General features: G+C 39.5%; 1 protein-coding gene across 37 annotated transcripts in view; it reads left to right on the top strand.

The window, feature by feature from the left end:
• ATP11C (ATPase phospholipid transporting 11C) overlaps positions 1-14088 on the top strand; it is a 180488-nt gene extending 166400 nt beyond the window's left edge. For 11 of the 37 annotated variants that reach the window (XM_085008905.1, XM_085008895.1, XM_085008881.1 and 8 more), the window contains 3 exons: positions 2022-2175; positions 8331-8435; positions 11570-14088. In XM_085008905.1, coding sequence (XP_084865031.1) covers positions 2022-2175; positions 8331-8432 — 256 coding nt within the window. In that variant the 3' untranslated portion in view covers positions 8433-8435; positions 11570-14088. Of the gene's footprint in view, positions 1-2021; positions 2176-2294; positions 2361-7594; positions 7686-8330; positions 8436-11569 lie in introns of all 37 variants that reach the window. The other 26 variants (XM_085008906.1, XM_085008903.1, XM_085008886.1 and 23 more) reach the window with 7 other exon arrangements.
• The last annotated feature ends 5484 nt before the right edge of the window (positions 14089-19572 follow it).

The following is a 19572-nucleotide window of genomic DNA, read 5'->3' as shown; positions in this document are numbered from 1 at the left end:
GAACTAATTATGCAGAATTTCTACAAGAATGAAATGTTTCTAGTGAACTAAACAAGTTTCTCATTATTTCCGTATTATCTCTTATTAATTAAAATGAATCCTTTAAATGATTTAAGATATTGTCACACCTGTTTCTGTTCATTAGAGATGTCTACTAAAAACAAAATGTTACTAAATCTGTTTTATTTCATTGCCTATAGTGCTGTCCTTAAGCAGACCTGTCTGAGTTGAACTACTACATGAATATAAAATTTATATTATAGGAAGTTCCCATTGTGGTGCAGCAGAAACGAATCCATCTAGTATCCATGAGGATGCAGGTTTGATCCCTGGCCTCGCTCAGTGGGTCAGGGATCCAGCGTTTCTGTGAGCTGTGGTGTGTGTCATAGATGCAGCTTGGATCCTGAGTTGCTGTGGCTGTGCATAGGCTGGCAGCTGTAGCTCCGATTCATCCCCTAGCCTGGGAACTTACGTGTACTGCAGGTGTGGCCCTAAAAAGCAAAATAATAGTAATAATAATAATAATAAAACAAAATAAAATTTGTATTATAAAGCAGCCAGCAAAATCTGACTAGAAACTAAAACTTCAGCTGAATGCTGATTACAGCTAGTATCTCTGGATGTGTTCAACCCTGAGCCATTGTGACATCCCTTTTTTGAGATGGGCAGTGAGAATGATGATTTCTGAGTCCTAAGCCCAATCCAGGAATAATATCTTTTGTTTTTTACTGCTCCCCTGCAAAAGTCCATAAATGCCATTCAGGTCTAAAAGAAAAAAATTGGACCTTTTAATCAAAGAGTATTTTGTGCGCTGTTCAAAGGAATACTGAGTGACTAGCTGTCAGTTGTCTACTGGACCCTTGTTGTGGCCCAGTTAACTGCCTAGAAAATCGTGTGATTTTCCTAGTTATAATGAGGATAGAGCTTTGTAGAAAACTTTTCTGTATGGCAGGAACCCTGGAAAACTTGTTTAGCCCAGACCTCGTAAGTTCCTCTACCTTATTCTTCTGCTCACACTCTAGCCCACAAGTATTCCACAGTCCACTCCTCACATATGTAGAGCCACAAGCTTGATTTTACCATGTTACATGAGAGTACACAAACATCAGTTTTTAAATGAGAAACCAGTTTATCTTTAGTGAGTTTTATTTTTGATCTACTAAATGGGACCAACCACTTAGCTACCTAAGGCTCCTAACCCAAGGCCAGTCTGACATGTGCCCTGACCTTGAGCAGCCGTTTTGCACTTTCTCCCTGTCAGCTTCAGACAACATTTAACCATAGTCTAGTGAGGCTCTCTGGTTCAGCCCAGGCAGGGAAGGGACACTGGCTACACATCTCGTTGGCCACCTAAGTTCAGTGGATGTCTAAACCCTGCAGAATGAGGTGTCCTCTGGGGTTTCTGGACTCCAAGGCTTCATGTGCCATTAGCAGTTTTCTCTCTCTGTGCCTACTTGGCACACACTAGTAGTACTCAATATATATATATTGAGTACTCAATACATATATATATATATATGTGGATGAGCGTGCTAGCTTCCTCCCCTTTGAGAGAGAAAAGCTCTACAGTCCTTGTTATATTTACATAAGGGTTTTTGGGGGAGAGTTACTATAAAAATGTCTTAAATTTCTGAATGTAGAGCACAAATCCATCCTTATATTAATAGAAGTAAAATGTTTGTTAGCATGAAAATTAATTATTATTTCTCTTGAATGTCTGAAGCTTCAGCATTTTCTAATGCAGTAAATATTCTCCAGTTGGCAGCTTTTAAAGTTGATCGCTTAGTTTTGTTTTCAAGTCAAATGCATTTTATTGTCTTTTTCCCCTTTAATTATCGTTCCCTTTCTTTCCAGACATTCTGTAAATGAAATCTGTTTATTACTTTTGGATTATTCTAAAGAAAATTATTTTTATTAATGTGCATAATGATGATTCCTTTTAAATACAAAAGAGAGTTTCAGTTACACTTTTTCATATAACAGAAACTGATTTTCTATTACCTATTTTCTTTCCACTCTAGGCCTTTTCTCAAACAACAGAGAATGTATTTCGTATTTGCTCAAATGCTGTCCTCTGTATCCACATGGCTGGCCATAGTTCTTCTAATATTTATCAGCCTTTTCCCTGAGATTCTTCTGATAGTATTAAAGAATGTAAGAAGAAGAAGTGCCAGGGTAAGAACTAAGCTTATGCTATAACCTGATTTTTGGAAGGGGCTTCAATATCTGCCATGAACTAAAAATTTTATTTAGAGAATTGCATTAGTTACAGCATGTTAAACCCCTCCTTACAGGTTCATCACTTAATTTCCTCTTCTGCATAAAAAGTAAAATAAAAACTTCGTTATCCAATGCAGGTGGTAAGTAGATTCCTTAATAGTGTTCTATGTGACCTTTAGCAATCCATATGGAGTATCTCATATGCTCCATATGGAATTTTAAATGGAAAAAATGATTTTTTTCTTTTTTATTTTTTAGCCTAGAATTTTCACACTGGGAATTTCCACACCAACATTCCAGCTTTAACCTTAGACATTCTCCTGTGGATTGTTTGCAGATTTTTTTTTTCAGTTGATAATCCCAATTTGCCTCTTTCAAACCTTTCCCCTTCCTTTAATTATAGTGCTGCTTAATCTCTGTGTTGCTTCTAGCCCTGTCTGTCCAGCAGTAATTTTGAACCAAAGAGAATTCCCTGGATGTGGTTTCTACATCCTTCCCCTCTTGAGCACACTTGTAAAAAAATCAAGATTGTCTTATGAGTGTGTTTTTATCTTTGCTGCTTACATTGTAAATTTGTTTTGCGGGAATGAGAAGTTATTACCCTCTGTCAGCCTAATCGCTTGGCCCTGCATTATCTGATATCTTTTGAACCTTTCTTAAAGAGCTTTTAAACTGAAAGGGGTAGATTAGCCTGGAAAATAAAACTTCTGGCAGATTTTGACCAACAGGTTAATTAAATACGTCATATTCCTGCCAACACTAGCTCATTTTGCCAAACACAACTCTGTTTCTATCATGTTGATACCAACTAGATCGTGTAGCTCCTCCAAGGCAATATTTTCAAGTAGTCCAATTAAGTCTAATTGATCAAATCTGCCAACCAGTTTAGCCACAAAACTGATTTGTCTCAATTTTTTTTCCCACATTGATAGAGTCTAGTGGTTGGCATCATGCAGACATAGGAAGCTAAAATAACTTTAGTTGGAAAAGCTTCCATGATTAGATGTATAAAACAGGAGCTTCATGATAAAAGTCAGTATCAGTCCCAGTCAAAAGCAGTAGATTTTCAGTGGCATAAACAATATTGATTCTTCGTATAAAGGCCAATCAGTGTATAGTTGGGTGGTCAGAACTGACCTTAACTCTGCTTCTGCATGTCTTATGGGTGGAACTAGACACAATAACATTAACCTAGCTAAGATCACCTTAATCTCTCTCTAATCCTTCCAGTAGACCTCCATTAACTCCCTCCAGCCTGGTGTTTAGTCTTAGAATGGGAAAGTGGCATTTACTTTTTTGATTCTACTTTAATACTAGTTGAACTGGGGTAAACCTGGTTACTCCCAGAATGACTTAAGTGGCAATTTGCATGAAGCCAAAAAACAAGTCAGAGTAAGAAATATTTTGGTGCCTTGTCATAGTCAGGGTTTGTCTAGGAAGGATCTTTGAGGTGCCCTTTTATTATCCTAATTTGAGAATACTCTTTGAGGAGCTCCTCAATGCTTTTCTTATTCGGGGTAATGGAGCTCATGCAAAATAATGGCTCACACCTACCCAGCTTCATGCTCTGAAGACACAAAAATCTCAGAGATCAAAACCTTCAAACATCATCTTATTGTCTTGTTTAGGCCCTTTAAAAAAAAAATGGAGACTGGCTGGAGGTGACTTATGTTAAATGGCCACTAAATATTTTAAATGTATTAAGTGTTTTTATATACAGATGGCCATTAAATGGAGGGATGCTAAAGGGAGTCGCAGATAAAGATTTAGAACATTTTCTTTCCGTGCAAACAGCAGATTCTGAACTTAACATGGATTTCTGAGACTGCAGCCCTTTTTACTTAGCAGTGTAGAATGTTTCCAGGGTTCATCATGAAATTTGTTTACCGTGGATTATGGCCATGATAGTAGGAATTCCAGTGTCTGTGTGCTGTAGCTTGGCATGCTGATATGCTAGAACAACCGGGAGAATTTCCATAATCACATTCATTCATTCAGTCATTCATTCATTTATTCCTATCCTCATTGAACCAATGAATATATGTTGAACCACCTACTGATGAACATCTCTCTTTACATCCAAAGTCTGAAAGGCTGAATGGTTTTTCAGACTCTGTGGGATTTTGAGACTTGCAGATTTGCAGATGAGACAAAACATGGTGGGCACTCAGCAGCACTGCCTTTTTTTTTCCCCCTTGTGAAAAAATGCAAGAGCAAAGTAGTGCATAAGAATGCATAAAGGCCAGCTGAAACATGGCAGCCATGACTACTCTGCTAAGTCACATCTATTTACATATAAAGCTCTATTCGGCCATATCAAAGAGGCAGAGGCCACTTCTAAGATAAAGAAGAAAGAATATTTTAATGACCAACAGACTGGGTGACTTCCTGCTTTGTTAAGTTATCCCTTGCTAAGATATTGGCCTCATTTTAAAGGGAAGCAAAAGGTTCTTTTACACTGGGTCAGCCTCATACCTGAAAGACTCCCTAATGGGGTAAAGCATGTGTCCCTATGTAGAGATGGAAGATCCCCCTGACTTAAACCAGTAAGCATCGGAATCCCTTGTACCTAGGGCCGGAAATGTCTGTGGCAAGTAGACTGCCAGCTCTGTCCTCAGCTGCTTTAAGAAGGGAACTCAGCAGTGGGTAGAGAAAAAATGTCTCTATGGCTTTTCAGAAAGAAGCCAAGCCATTTACATTTAACAATTATGGAAGCAGCCTTCTTTTGAATTTTACTCAATTCAGCACACACTGCCCAAGGGTCCATTGTAAGTTAGCTGCTCTAACTTATGGGGATGAATTAGAAGCAGCTCCCACCCACAAGGAGCTCTCACTCTAGTTGAGTTATAAAGGGGATTTATTTGGAACATTTCTATGAGCAGGTATAAACAGAATTGTAGACTCAATACTGTCGCTTGTTGTAACACAGCTGAGCCATTTCAAGGTCAAGTCACTGCCTCCCGAAGCCTCTAGTAAAAAGTCTGGTATGGCAGCCTCCACCACAACTGAGTTCTGTCATGATATTAGCATTATAAAGAATGCTGCGAGGTTCAGAAAAAAGGCTCCCTCAGTTGTTTGACGCTGGGGAGAAAATATTTTCACACCTTATTTTCAGCGATGTTCATTTTTGAGCTAAAATCCCATCATCAAGCATCATAGGACTTTTCTTTAGCTAATAAATTGACAAAGCCACATCTCCATGCTGCTGACAAGTGTATGATGAAACCATCATTGAGCACTGAACAGCGGAACAGCAGATGACACTTCAAAGGAAGTTTAAAGTTAAGAATTTCAAAAAGCTGTGTCCCTTCTAAACAGTCGGTCTCTCTCTTAATCAATGAAATACACCTCGCCCTTCTGGCCAGCTAGTAAATACCAGTTCCTGTTTCCAGTGGAGTAATTTTCCACATACCTTTATGTAAAGTTTTCTGATGTAATCCAACACCATCAAGAGGAGGCTTGACTTTGCCTACTAAGCAGATAGGGGCACTGTAATCTAATGGGAACAGACCCAGCAACATGCCCATACCTCTCATGTGATGTTTGCACAAACAAGAGGAAACATTCCATTATGTAGGGAGCTCTTTCCAAGTGGAAGACAGGAAAAGGAAGAATAGTCAGCTGTCTGAGCAAAATTCCTAAAGAAAACACTTTGAAAATTTTGGAGAATACAATTTATCCTTATAATAACAATGGTGACAGTGACGATGACTGTTGTAATCCTGACAGTGTCACATACAACTCTGGGTTCTCTAAAGGTAATAGCTGTGATCTGGATTAGACAGAAATAAAGTTGAATCCTAACATCGTGGCTGTTGAGATGGACCTTTATGCATTGGCCTCTTTGACCAACTGCTAATTGAGCCAGCGTCAAAGCTCTCTAGAGAAACGCAAAGGGATATGGAAATTTCAGACTGCTTTAGTTCATTATCTGCCATCCTTCCCACCCTCTCCCAACCAGTTGCTATAGCTATATCAATTTTTTATTGCTTTACTCTTTCTATGCTCTCTACTGCTTTCTATACCTCCATGTTTCTTTTGTTATCCTTTATAAAGTAACCTATTAATCCCTAAAATTTCTCCTTCATTGAAATATTTTTATCTCTGACGGTTGGATACAGGGTTTGGAGTGCACCGAAATGTGCTTCAATTACAGTCTTAAATAGATGGACGGGCTTGTATTTTAAACACAGAGTGGGGGATTTGGTATATTAATTTTATTGGAAGGTTTTTGCCCATGAAATAGAAGACAAAGCAATTTAAAATTTTTCTCCTCAGGAACTAGATATTTATTTCTCTAGCTTTATCAATTGGTAATTTGCATGTTACCAACATGTCACCAGCTTTATTTAAGGTAAACCATGAACAGGGAAAAAAATATAGTTATATTAAAACATGTGAATAAATCAAAGTATTTGCCTTTAGAAGTATAATAATTGTTTTTAGACTCTGCTAGATATATGTGTTACTCTAGCTGGTTTCTTTTGTTAAACCTATTTCCATTAGTCAATAAGTAGGTAATATGGGTAATGTTCAATAGCAGATCATTAAGCTCATGCCCATAGTTGACCAGTCATCTTCTGTTTTGCTCGAGCAATACCAAAACCAAGTCTGTAAATTGGCTTGTAACTTTAGGCACAGAAGAAGGGGAAAAAAAAGTAACCTCTTAGGCTTTTTTAATTAAACTTTCAGTTATCAATTTTTACTTTTTCTAAGTGTTTTAAAAGAAAATTTCATAGCTCTTTAGGCAACGCTTTTTAAAGAGTCTCTATAGGGGAAAGGGGAAAACCAGTCAAATTATGCTAGAAGAAGGGAAGTTAAAGCATTGGTCCAGAGGTAAATGGTCCTGAAGTGTGGTTTCACCAACTGTTTTTCCATTATGTTAGTTTTGATGAGGTTTTTAACCTGAAACTGCCCCAGGGCCATCAGTCCCTTCATATTACATCTGTGCAGTAGCGCAGGGGGGATAGTTACTTCAGGATAGAGCAATAATGGACCCTGAATATAGCTCTGACCAGTGGATTTTGAACAATGTAAGTTAGTGAATTAATGATTAGAGATGAGTTTTATTTCACTGAGAAGCATATTTTTTATTTATTTTATTCGCAGTAGCCATATTTCCCATTAACAAAAGAATTTTTATTGATATACAGAGAAGTAGTAGTTTGCTCAAATAATAGTCTATTCCTAACTACTAACTCTACTTCAGAAAGTAACGTCTTCTAAACTAACATGTCATTTCAACTTCAAATTCTCAAGGTTTCTTCTTAAATGTCTTACATTTCAGAGAATATTTACTTTTTTTTTCTTTTTGGTTTTTGCATTTCTCTTTTTTCTACTGCAATTTTCCACCTTTTGTGCAATTGTGAACAAGGTAACGAAACGCCTCCCTTCCTCAGGAACATCTACTATCTTCATGCTTTCTCAAACTTCCAGCAATCACAGTTTCTCTTGGAGTGAATAAGGTGATTTCCTTTCTTAATGTACCAACTTGCTTGCATTCTCATTTGCTTGACACCATTTTCTGATTCTTTATGAAAAATTCCCATGGCTCCTCTTTATATCTTCTATTGATACTTAAGAGTATTTTGTCATTTTCCTTTAATCATTTGTTCACCTTCTCAAATTGTCACACTGGAGAGGAAGTGGTTTTCAAAACTTGTACCATAGGTCTGTAGTCCCATTGATTCCTGGTATGCAGCAGAAGCCACAACGTGCTAGAGCTAGTCTTTTCCCTAAGACAGTACACTTACAGTACCGGCACAACTCTCAGAGGTGTTCACCAAAAGGATGGTAAGCTTGACTAATCAAACCATATTGACTCATCTACCACATAACTTACCAGTGTCATTTCAAAAACCCAAGTTTGCCGCATACTACTAATGTCTGTATTCTTCTACCATGAAAACACTTCAACTCAAGTTGGAGACTTTCTTAGGTCTTTAAATGTATTCATTTAAATGTTATGCATTTGCTATAGTGTATTCATTTGTACTTTTGGCCAGAATAGTAGTCTATAGGAAATGATTTTTTTTTCTTCCTACATTTTTATCACCAGGTAGGTTAACCAATCTTCAAATGCTTTAAGTATCTTTACCTCACTATTACAGAGAAATCTGAGCTGTAAAAAGGCATCTGACTCATTATCCACCAGACCTTCAGTCAGACCTCTTCTTTTACGAACATTCTCAGACGAATCTAATATATTGTAACAGGTACCTAGTGTTAAACAAGCGGGCTGGCTTTAAAGAAACAGATTAACAGCATTATAAAGAAAAAAATGAAAATATCACTCTCTAAATTTTCTCTGCTGTTGGTGTGGTGAACTTTATACTATTCTTTGCAAAAATATAAAGATGCATTACTTGGAATATGGGGAAATACATATTTTAAATTTGCTAAGCCCCCAAATAAAATTTTAGGCATTTTCCAGAGCTAAAGGGTAATAGAATATATTTAATCTGTAGGGGGCGTGTTGTTATGGCATCATGAGAAAATAAATGCTCATTAATACTGATCAGGAAATTATTTTGATTTTAAAAGATCATTTGGAAAATTGAAAATAAATATTCCAAAATTGCATCTGTATAATATCGAGTCAGTTTAGCATTGCATGTTCTTTTGGGAATTATGTGAAAATGATTCAGTGTGTTTGTACCTCCATGTGATGTGTCTGTGTTTGCAGGTATTTACTTAATGTCCTTGTAAATGTCTGACCCCCAAGTATATGTTAGTGAACCAATCTACTCTAATTACTTTTTTTTAGTGTCAAGTTTTATTCAAGTTAAATGTTTCATCTTTCAGAGGTAAAATCTTTCCAAGCCATTCAGGGGGATGTTAGCCTAATAATATAGAATGCTGGAGTTCTCTTGTGGCAAAGGGGAATCAAAGCTGACTAGGAAGCATGAGGTTGCGGGTTCAATCCCTGGCCTCGCTCAGTGGGTTAAGGATCCGGCATTGCCGTGAGCTGTGGTGTAGGTCGCAGACACAGCTTGGATCCCGCGTGGCTGTGGCTGTGGCGTAGGCTGGCAGCTGTAGCTCTGATTAGATCCCTAGCCTGGGAACCTCCATATGCCGTGGGTGCAGCCCTGAAAAGACCAAAAAAAAAAAAATGCTTCATAATTATTTTTTCCAAAAGTGAGTAAATTCATTTTATACCATACTGTTTCATTTACCCCAGTAAATATATTTGGAAGGACTTGATGCCATGGGAGGAATCTTTGAATTCAGAATGACTCCTCCCTGTGTATTGCTTCCCATTGCAGGGGCCTCTGTCACCCCAGACCTTTACAGGTCTTCTAATCCATTCACAGGAATTTAGAGTAATTCATGAATGAGGTTTATAAGCTTGTCAGCTTGGAAACAACTCATACAGCTTAGGGCAGGGCAATCTTTCATTCACACATAAAAATTAATGATCATCATGGATGAAATTGCAGGTCAGTTCATTTGTGATGCTAACAATTGTGAGTCCACCTCAAAGGCCCAGTTTTTTCATCAGCTGTCAGTGCCCCCACCCTCCAGCAAACAACTAACAGTTGTGCTAATAGATTGAATCCGTTGGTCCTTCTGTCCCCTACAGTTCATCAGTCCGCATCTACAGTGCTATTTTGGAAGCCAACTCTTTTGCCTTGGTCTGCATCCTTTTACCCATCTGGAGTGACTCACCTGCTTATATTTTCCCTCAGTAATGAATCTGCTTCCCAGTAGCCTTCAAAGTCTTTGACTGTTTTGTCCCAGATAGCCTTGTCCTAAGCTGTGTGGTGCATTTTAGCTATACTGTTTCCAGCTAATTTGTATCCCCCTGGATTGCTTTCCTTAGCTTGGTCTGTGGTTTGGAGACTAGGCTGGGTAGCAGACACTGCTACTGCTTTTGGGCTCTCCAGGGCCTTAACTCCTACAATGCCTAACAGAACTGAGGAAGGTTTGTAGGGGGCGGGGACAATTGTTTTATTTTTAATGTAATTTCTTCCAGGAATAATGTTCATGTGACATTATTTCTCCTCCAAGGAAAATATTTAGCAATTAGTTTAGCCACTGAAGTTTGTCCCTTGGTTGATAAGGGAACTGCCTGGCTCCTTTTATAAGTTCTTGACATGAGTGGCAACCTTATTTTGGTTAGAGTCACCTTGATCCTGCTACCTGAACTAATACGAGAATATGGAACAGCAAAAGGAATGGAAGGTATTCTAAGGGACATATAGTCCAAGCATAGCAAGGAAGGTGTACCAAAGTGGGAAGAAAATAGGTCCTTAAGGCCCTCCACTACTGAGGTTTTAATTAGTTGGATTTTTGAGTGGAGAATCAAAGTTAGGCTTACTCCCTTGACATGAGACTCACCCACTTCTCAACATAACCTGATTTACACACAGTGATCAGTTGGCCTATCATGCCCCATCCTGATCATATAGCATTCGATAAAATTTAGAGGACAAAGAGGATGGCTTGGGGAGACTTCTGTGGTCTCTTTTCTAAAAAGATGATGAATAAAAGAAGCAGAAGAGTTAGCTAACTCATAGATACATGATCTACCAAAAAGAAACCTCAATATTATAGAGAAGAAACACGTTTCTTTAATTAAAGGGAAAATACTTTCAAAACTGAATATATCTTCAGACTTTGTCATAATTAACACATCCAAAAATCAGTAATCAAATTCATTCATTCAGCATGTCCTGAGCATCTGCTGTGCACGAGTGCATCTCAGTGCTAGAGATAGAAAGTTAAATAAAATGTCCCTGTTGGAGTTTCCATCATGGCTCAGTGGTTAACTAATCCAACTAGGAACCATGAGGTTGTAGGTTCGATCCCTGGCCTTGCTCAGTGGGTTAGGGATCCAGCATTGTCGTAAGATGAGGTGTAAGTTGCAGACGAGGCCTGGATCCCCACGTGTTGCTATGCCTGTGGTGTAGGCCGGTGGCTACAGCTCCAATTGGACCCCTAGCCTGGGAACCTCCATATGCCACGGGAGCGGCCCTAGAAAAGGCAAAAAGACACACAGAAAAAAAATTCCCTGTTTTCATGGGGCTCCGACTAGACGATGAGATCTTACTGAGCTAAGCCTCTGCTGTCCTAGTGGTAACAATTATTAGGAGAACCCTGGAGCAGTCCAAAAGCAAAAGCAGGTCTGAGTCTATTCAGTCGACAATTGAAAAAAGGAGTAAAAACTGGTTATTGTGTGACTTTTTTTCCCCCTGCATGTGAATAAAACTTGGCAGCTTTGTTAAGACAGTTGCTTTACTCTCATAACAAAATTTACTACTTGATTTATTTTTGAAAATGCTAAACAGATGGTTTCACATTATTATTACAGTAAACCTTTTAACTCTGTATATTTTAAATCTTTCAGAATCCGAATCTTGAACTGCCTATGTTACTGTCCTACAAGCATATTGACAGTGGTTACAGCTAAAAGAGAAAGCATGAAGAAACAACTACAAAAAGTTTTCATCTCAGGATACTCGATATGCAACAAACTAAACCACTATCTTAAGTCTAAGGTTCAGAATAAATGTCCATTAAAATACCAAATGACTCTCTTTAAGTATTTACAGTTATTGTAAGCAGCCGTTATGGCCAAAGCTCTAAGTTATGAATTATATGAAAGTTGAAAGCAAGATTATTTAGAATTTCTGGCTTTAGATAGAATAAAATAACTACCAAATGAGTGCTCTTTTAACCCATGAACTCTGTGAATGGATTTAAATACAATAGTATAAAGTAGAAGTCATGCAATGGGAATGAATAGATTTTGCTAATACTACTTTTTTTGCCTGGCAGAAGAAATAGGCTGTTTGGATCACATTTCTTGTTCCTGCTGAATGATAATCTTAAATTATTTTTTTCAATATATGAAAGGAATACTTGAAAATATGAGGACTAAATCAATACATCAGATAATCCTTTCTGTTCACCCCCATGCTAATTTTGTCCTGATAGAATATCCTTGCCAAAAAAATATCTTGAATACTTACTATTTTTTCTTCTGAATTACACCTAATGGGTGTAAGATTTGAAAATAAAGCATTTCCAATCACTTAGTAGCCCCTCAAAACAGTTAAGATTTAATAGATTTTTCCGGTATTAGTTTTATTCAGATCTAAGGCAAGCTGGGGGAAAATGTAGTTACATAAAAATAAAGGCCATTCTGAACATCGTGGAGAGGTAGGAAGAATAGCTGATTTCAAACTAATGGTTTTTATTTGAAAGAGGTTGCGTCTGTGCATATATGTAGCACTTTATTTTTTTTAACTTGCCAATTGGGGGAGGAGGAGGGGTTCATCCAAGAGAGTGGTTCCACCTGCAGAGCACAACTCTGTGAACACGAGTGTTGTTTCTCTTAGCAGACTGGACGAGGGTAATGGTCCGACTCTAAACCATGAGATTCACCCAGGTGTCAAGTCCTCGATTTACCGGACTTGAGGGAGGGTTTAGCTTCCTAAGGAGTTTGCTTAAAACATAAAAGTAAATGTGATCTGTCTTTACCAAATGTTAAAATTAAACACATTTTTTTTTATATAAATGACATCATTTGACGACTAGATTGAAATGACCTTTTAAAAAGTGTTTTCATACCAGTTTCCACTTTTATTTTTTTTTCGGGCATGCCTGTACTATTATTAGTGTTTATATTGTACCTTAATTTGGAAAAGTATTAGATTTAGTCTATACCAGTGTATTTATATGGTCCATATGGCACATTTGATTCTTCCATGTGTATTTTGTGTTAATGTTTAGCTGTAATTTTTCTTAAATTCTAGAAAGGACATATTTAGTTATCAGAAACCATTCCATCATTATTGACCCTTTTTCATCATTTCATCCGTCAGTATTATTGTTGAGTATTTTGTTAAGCGTCCTCATACCTTCCTAAGTGTGCTGTGTTCTGGTAGCCTGTATTTGAGGTTTGAAGTAGTCTGCTGAAAACCAAGTCAATATATTCTTATTCCAAAGAGCTGAAAAAATCAGACCCAGGAAAGCTTTCAATGTTTTGTTGTTGTTCTTGTTTTTAGTAGTTGTTGTCTCTCGTATTGTTCTTGTTTTACATAAGAATTATAGGGACTGTGAATACAGAGAGCCCACCTTAACTAGAGGAGCTTGTTTGATGCAGACCATTGGAGATTGGACATAATCAGAATATCTGGGGTAGTGGATATATAACTGGTGGCATATAAAATTCCCTTTAGCCTGGAAGAAAGACAAGGAGGATTTAGAGTCGCGTCTTAGCTGCATATTACACGGCAGCTCAAATTCACGACGGCCGTGATGTATAATATCATGGTCTGGATCCTTGAGAAGGACATGACTTTATTGTTTGAAAGGTATTTTTTCATGAGCTAAAAATAATGGTTAGCATGGGGTTAGCAGATGGAACGACTTGAAGTAAGCCATCCAGTATTCCTAGCACTACAATTTAACCACTTTATTTTGTGTCAGAGAAAGGGGTAAAATGTAATAATCATATACCCACCATCTGAATAATGTTGAACTACAAAATGTCCTTGTAATTTTCACAACTACTGTCTGATGTTTGAGGATGTTAACTGAAAACATAAATTCCATATCTACCACATTTACACCAGCAACAGTATAAAATGTAAGCCTAAATTTGCAAAATTCATAATAATTTAGTGATGAAATTTTTTAATAACATGCAGTATATATAAATGCAGATTTTATGCAAGTGTTGACAAAGTCATTTTTCAGCTTGCAAAATGGGACTACAATATTACATTTTTCACTTCAGCAATTTTTTACATCTATGTTGTTGCTTTCTATAATGAATGTGAATGCTGTCTTTTATGAATGCCTTTTTCATTACAGAAATTTTTGTTTGATGTAATCAATAAACTTTGGTATGATACGATATTTTAGCTTCTTTGTTGGAAAGGTCTGTTTGACATAAAAGAAATATGGAAGCAATTTGGTAATGGAAAATAAGTTTCTAACTTCCTCTACCTGTAATACAAAAGATTCACCATTTCTACATATTTCAGCTGGTGTCTAAGGGCAACGCCCAATTTGGGGAGATTACGATATTTGTGGGAGTTTTGAATAAGGCTGTATCTTGATACATAGATAAAACTCCAGCGAGATCAACAAACACGTATTGAAAGTCTGCTGTGTACTTGGCAGTGTGCTTGTTGCTGCCCACTCGTGGGAAGCTAGTACAAGGTATGGCCCATGTCTGCATCCCATTGAAATCATTTGATTCTTAAGTAGGGAGGGATTTCTCAGTAGCTTGAAGCTTGGTCCAAAGGTGTGTGTGTACACTTTGCTCCCTCCCCCTCCCAGTCCTCTCTGCCTGCCTTCTGTGGTTGCTCAGCCTGCATGACATCTAAGGCCTTGTGAAAGTCCCTTTGCTTGAAAAACCCTGCCCTCCTTGACTCCTGAGAAACTGTAAAGTCTGCACTGTGGCTGATGGCACTACATTTTACACTTCTGTAAGTTTCTCGTCTCTTAATCCTGTTAGTCTTAGACCTACATTTAGAGCATTTCCTCCTCCTCTGTTGTCAAGTGGGAAATGTGCTGTATTTGGAGGTGAGACCGGAGTTAAAGTTTCTAACTTTGCCACTTAGAGTCATTTCCCTCTCAGTCCTCTTTCTTTTCAAATGTAAAATGGTTTCTTGGGGATGAGGGGTGATCAAATGAGGTGAAAGAAAGTACTGTGAGGATCTGAGTGGTTTGGTCCCTTCAACAGGGAGCCCAGGCAGGGTTTAGGGCTGGTCTTATCGCTATGGTTATTCAGCGAGTGTGCCCATGGCTGAAGCGTTGGAGGCATACTAATGAAGCTTGAAAGCCTGAGTTCAGGGACTAGTTGTCAGGAAAATGGGGGCTTAATTTCACAACAATTTTAGTTTGACACATTTCTCCCAAAAACCGATGGGTAATAAATATGGCCTTAGCTTCTAGGGTGTGGACCAAGGCCTCTGGCTAAAAGAAGAGTGCACTTCTTGGTGGACCAGAATTCTGCTGGTGGCTGGTCTTTGGCCCAGGCCGTTTGGGTGGCGAAGGGCAAAGGATCTTCACAGCTAAAATGTCTGCTGCTTCTTTGATCTCTTCAGTGATGTATAAGGATACTTCCTACCAGTGAGCCCCTAAAATCCCATCTCCTCATATAAACTAACACTTAGCATTTACTATATGCCAGGCACTATTCAAGTAACTTTACATATATTCACTCCTTCAATAACCCCACAACCCTATGAAATCGGTATTAACATTTCCCTATTTGAGTTCCCATCATGACTCTGCAGAAACGAATCTGACTAGGATCCATGAGGACGCAGGTTCAATCCCTGGCCCTTGCTCAGTGGGTTAAGGATTTGCTGTTGCCGTGAGCTATGGTGTAGGTTGTAGACGTGGCTCGGATCTGGCATTGCTGTGGCTGTGGTGTAGGCTGGCGGCTTCAGCTCCAGTTCAACCCCTAGCCTGGGAACCTCCGTATGCCATGAGTGCAGCCCTAAAAAGACCCCCCAAAAAAATTGGTCCATTTGACAGATAAGGAAACTGAGTCACAAACCAAGGTCACACTATGGTGGTGCCAAATTTTGAACCCAGGTATTCTGAGTAGAGTCTCTGCACTTAACAAGAACACTGTTTCCATCGTCATTCCACGCTTGATGACCTGAATAAACCACATGAATGCAAAATAGCAATATCAACTATGAGAAGGCATCAGACAGACCCAAACTGAGAAATATCTTACACTTTAACTGCCTTGTAATCTTCAAAATTATTAACGTGATTAAAGACAAGACCCAGGAGGCAAACCCGCTGTGGCGCAGTGGGGTAAGGATCCAACAGCAGCGACTCTGGTTGCTGTGGAGGCGCGGTTTCCACCCCCGCCCCAGCACAGAGCATTAAAGGATCTGACATTGCTGCAGCTGTGTCAGATTCAATCCCTGGCCCAGGAATTTCCATATGCCGCCAGCCCAGCCATAAATTAAAAACAAAAAAAAAAAAAAGGCTCAGGAATGTCCGGATGGCCAGAACAAGTGCAATTGGAGCAGCTGGATCCTGGACCAGCAACTGGACAGTAGTCAGGTAATTAGTGAAGTTTGACTATCATATAAAGGTTATATCCATGTTAATTTCCTGATATTTGAAGTTGTGTGGTGATTATATAATGATATTTAGGGAGATCTGAGTGAAGAGTATATGGCAATTCTTTGTACTATTTTTGCAACTTAGGTCTGAAATTATTTCAAAGTTATAATTTGGAAAATAAAGCTAAAACAATGAAGCATACAGATATTAATGGGAGAGCATTAAACTGAACTGACTCTAGAAGACAAGTATAATTTATTCGCTAGAAGACAAGTATTTATTGGCTAATGTCTGCATAGCAGTTTACAGAGTGCTTTTACATACCTCATTTAATTTTCACAACAGCTCTATGTAGAGATCATTAAACTCTAGATTCTTACGGATAAACTGAGGCTCATAGAGGTTAATTATCTTGTCCCTGGTCCTTCAGGACTGAACTTGGGGTCTGACTCACATATTTCTCACTACACTACGCTGTGGTTTGTCCAGGACTCCTAAAGCATGTCCTGCTAGAGTCTATAGTAGGTAGAAAGGAAATCTTCCTGCGGTCGTTTTCCGGTGGGCCCATCTGGATGTGTCAGTCTATCCCAAGTCAAACCAGGAACAAGAGTCACACCAGTGCCCTTATGGTCGAGGTGGGTGGCCTCAGAATGCCCGAAGCCCAGATTTTCTCTTTCGTCTCATTTGATGGTTTTGAACTGGGTTTCCCTCCAGTACTATTTTCAGGCAGTTCCTGAGGCAAGCTTTACCCTCCTAACCCAGCTTCCTCCCATCTGGATGAGAGTACAAGCAAGCACCTTCAATTTAACAATGAGGCATCAGGCTAGCCACCTACACCTGCTATCTAAAGTCGGCCCATCACTTAAGGAACGGACCTGGGGCTGTTGCCAGTGCTTTCCATCTCAGATGACTCTCCTCCATTCAAAGGCTGGCTGAGGTGATTGTTTATTATTTCCCAAACTGGGTTGTATGAAGCTTTCGAGTCCTGGGAAGTATTATTAGATGGGCCTTGGGAAAGGGTGTTCCCTGGTTAAATAACTTCGGGAAGTTCTGAGTATGATTGTCCTAAGTTACAGTGCATACTAGAACATTAAACTATGAGAGGTCTGACATTAAACCCATTTGACTTCTTTTAACCCACTATGTTCCAAAGGAGGACTTTGCATAAACCATGTAACAACCAATCATGGGACACCAGTTTTCCAAGGAGCACTCTTTTCACTCTTTTGCTGGTGTTAATTTTCATAATCTGAGAAAGTTGTACAATGAAGATAGTTTTCAAGCCAAACGTCTCAGTCAAGCTGGGGGGTTGGGGGCGGGGAGGCCATTCCATGTATTTAAAATGAAGTTTTCAAGTTCCCTGGTGGCCTAGTGCATTAAGGATCTGGTGTTATCATTGCTGTAGTGCAGGTCTGATCCCTGACCTAGGAAATTGTGCGTGTTATGGGCCAAAAAAAATTAAATAAAAGTCAGGGAACTTAGAATTGATGACACACGTGATGGCAGAGGGACAAGGCCAGCTGGGGCGTTTTGTAAAGCAGCCCAGAGCTTAGAATGAGTAGGAGGCCAGCACCACTCAGGCTGAGGAGGACAAAGAGAAGGGGAAGATCTTGGATCCTATGGCCTGGTCACTTGGCAGAAACAGGAATCATGGTGGACCTACCTGGAGCAGCTGGAACCACAGCAATCTCGGTCACTTTTAGAGATGCGCCCTGAGGTGCAGACCCCCTGGCTTCTCCAGCCTGTGCCTTCCATTGGCTGGACCCAGCTGGAAGCCCGCTAACTTCAGAGCCTGAGAAACTTCTTGAAGGGGTCACTCCCCATCGTCACAGAATAGATCAGAGCAGGGAAGTGCGAGGAATGCCTCTAATCTGAAGTCACTTCTGTAATATATTTAGTGTGATACAGATGACAGTTTTTATGGATGCATAGGTTTATGGAAGTAGAAGCCTCTTGTATGTTACAGCCTTCTCAATTAGTAATAATAAGGACACTTGAGCATAAAAAATTCTAGACCTAGTGTTCTTTGGCGGCTCATCCAGTTAAGGATCCGGCATTGTCACTGCAGCAGCTCAGGTGGCTGCTGGTGGTGAGGGTTCGATCCCTGGTCTGGGAGTTTCCACATGCCACAGGCATGGCCAAAACAATTTTAAATACACACACACACACACACACACACACACACACACACTAGACCTAAACGAGTAAGCATATCTAGATAAATTCACCTACACCGTAATCAGAATTCAAGAACAGGAGTTCCCATCATGTCTCAGTGGTTAACGAACCCAACTAGTATCCATGAGGACACGAGTTCAATCCCTGGCCCCGCTTAGGATCCAGCGTTGCTGTGAGCTGTGGTGTAGGTCACAGACGAGGGTCAGATCTGGCATTGCTGTGGCTGTGGTGTAGGCCAGTGGCTACAGCTCCGATTTGACCCCTAGACTAGGAACCTCCATGTGCCGCAGGTGCAGCCCTTTAAAAAAAAAAAATTCAAGAACAAGTCACAAGGGTCTGGATATAAAACTGCAATATTAATTGCAAAGGGAATAACTGTCCCTCTCGCCATGATCCTGCCTCCACCTGTAGCTAGCTGGTGAGCCTGGAGAAACAGGTATTCTATGTGTGCGTTTGAGCACGTGTGTGTGTGTGTGTGTGTGTGTGTGTGCATGAGTGCATGCCCGCGCACGTGCTTCAGCCTGTTCTGGCTTTTTCTCTTCCAGAGCTGCCAGCTTACAGTCTGCTGGTGTTCTTTTCTCCATTCCTGGATCTAACATGCAGTGAGCTCACTGGGGACAGGGAAACATATTGGAAGGGTGGAGGTGGCTTCAATGTTCCAGCCACTGAGGTTTTTGAATACTTGAATAAATTCAATTCAGGGATGTCATTTTGGCCACAGGCTAGGCCAGGTTTTAAAATGCAACTTTGCAAATAAGAGAGGGCTATTTTGTCCATAAGCACGTCTGTATTCTTAATGCCTAGAACAATTCTGGGGCCATAGATGCTTTTTAACAAATAGGTATTACCTATATGAGTGTATTTTATCTCTGCCTGATTGAAGCCTGAGCCTATTTCTGAACTGGCTTGAACTCAGAAGAGAGATGACAATACCTGGAAGGAGGATCCTTTGCATTTTCCTCTTTATCTTCTCCATATTCAAACAGCCAGCCACAGCTCATTACCTTAAGAAGTACACAGTAGCAGGAAAACATAAAATTGCCTGCATCGCGTTCGGCTTTTATGTCCCAAAGGGAGATCATTAAGAAGAACGTGGAAGGTTTGCAGAGGACCCCTCGAGTGCCT

The sequence above is a fragment of the Sus scrofa genome, chromosome X (assembly GCF_054392235.1).
Source record: "Sus scrofa isolate SSC_HxYL_T2T_F1_AM1 chromosome X, Sscrofa_HxYL_maternal_Yorkshire_Landrace_v2.0, whole genome shotgun sequence".
NCBI classification, from domain to species: Eukaryota; Metazoa; Chordata; class Mammalia; order Artiodactyla; family Suidae; genus Sus; species Sus scrofa.
Note: the sequence above shows the minus strand (reverse complement) of the source record. Positions and strands in the feature narration are given on the sequence as shown.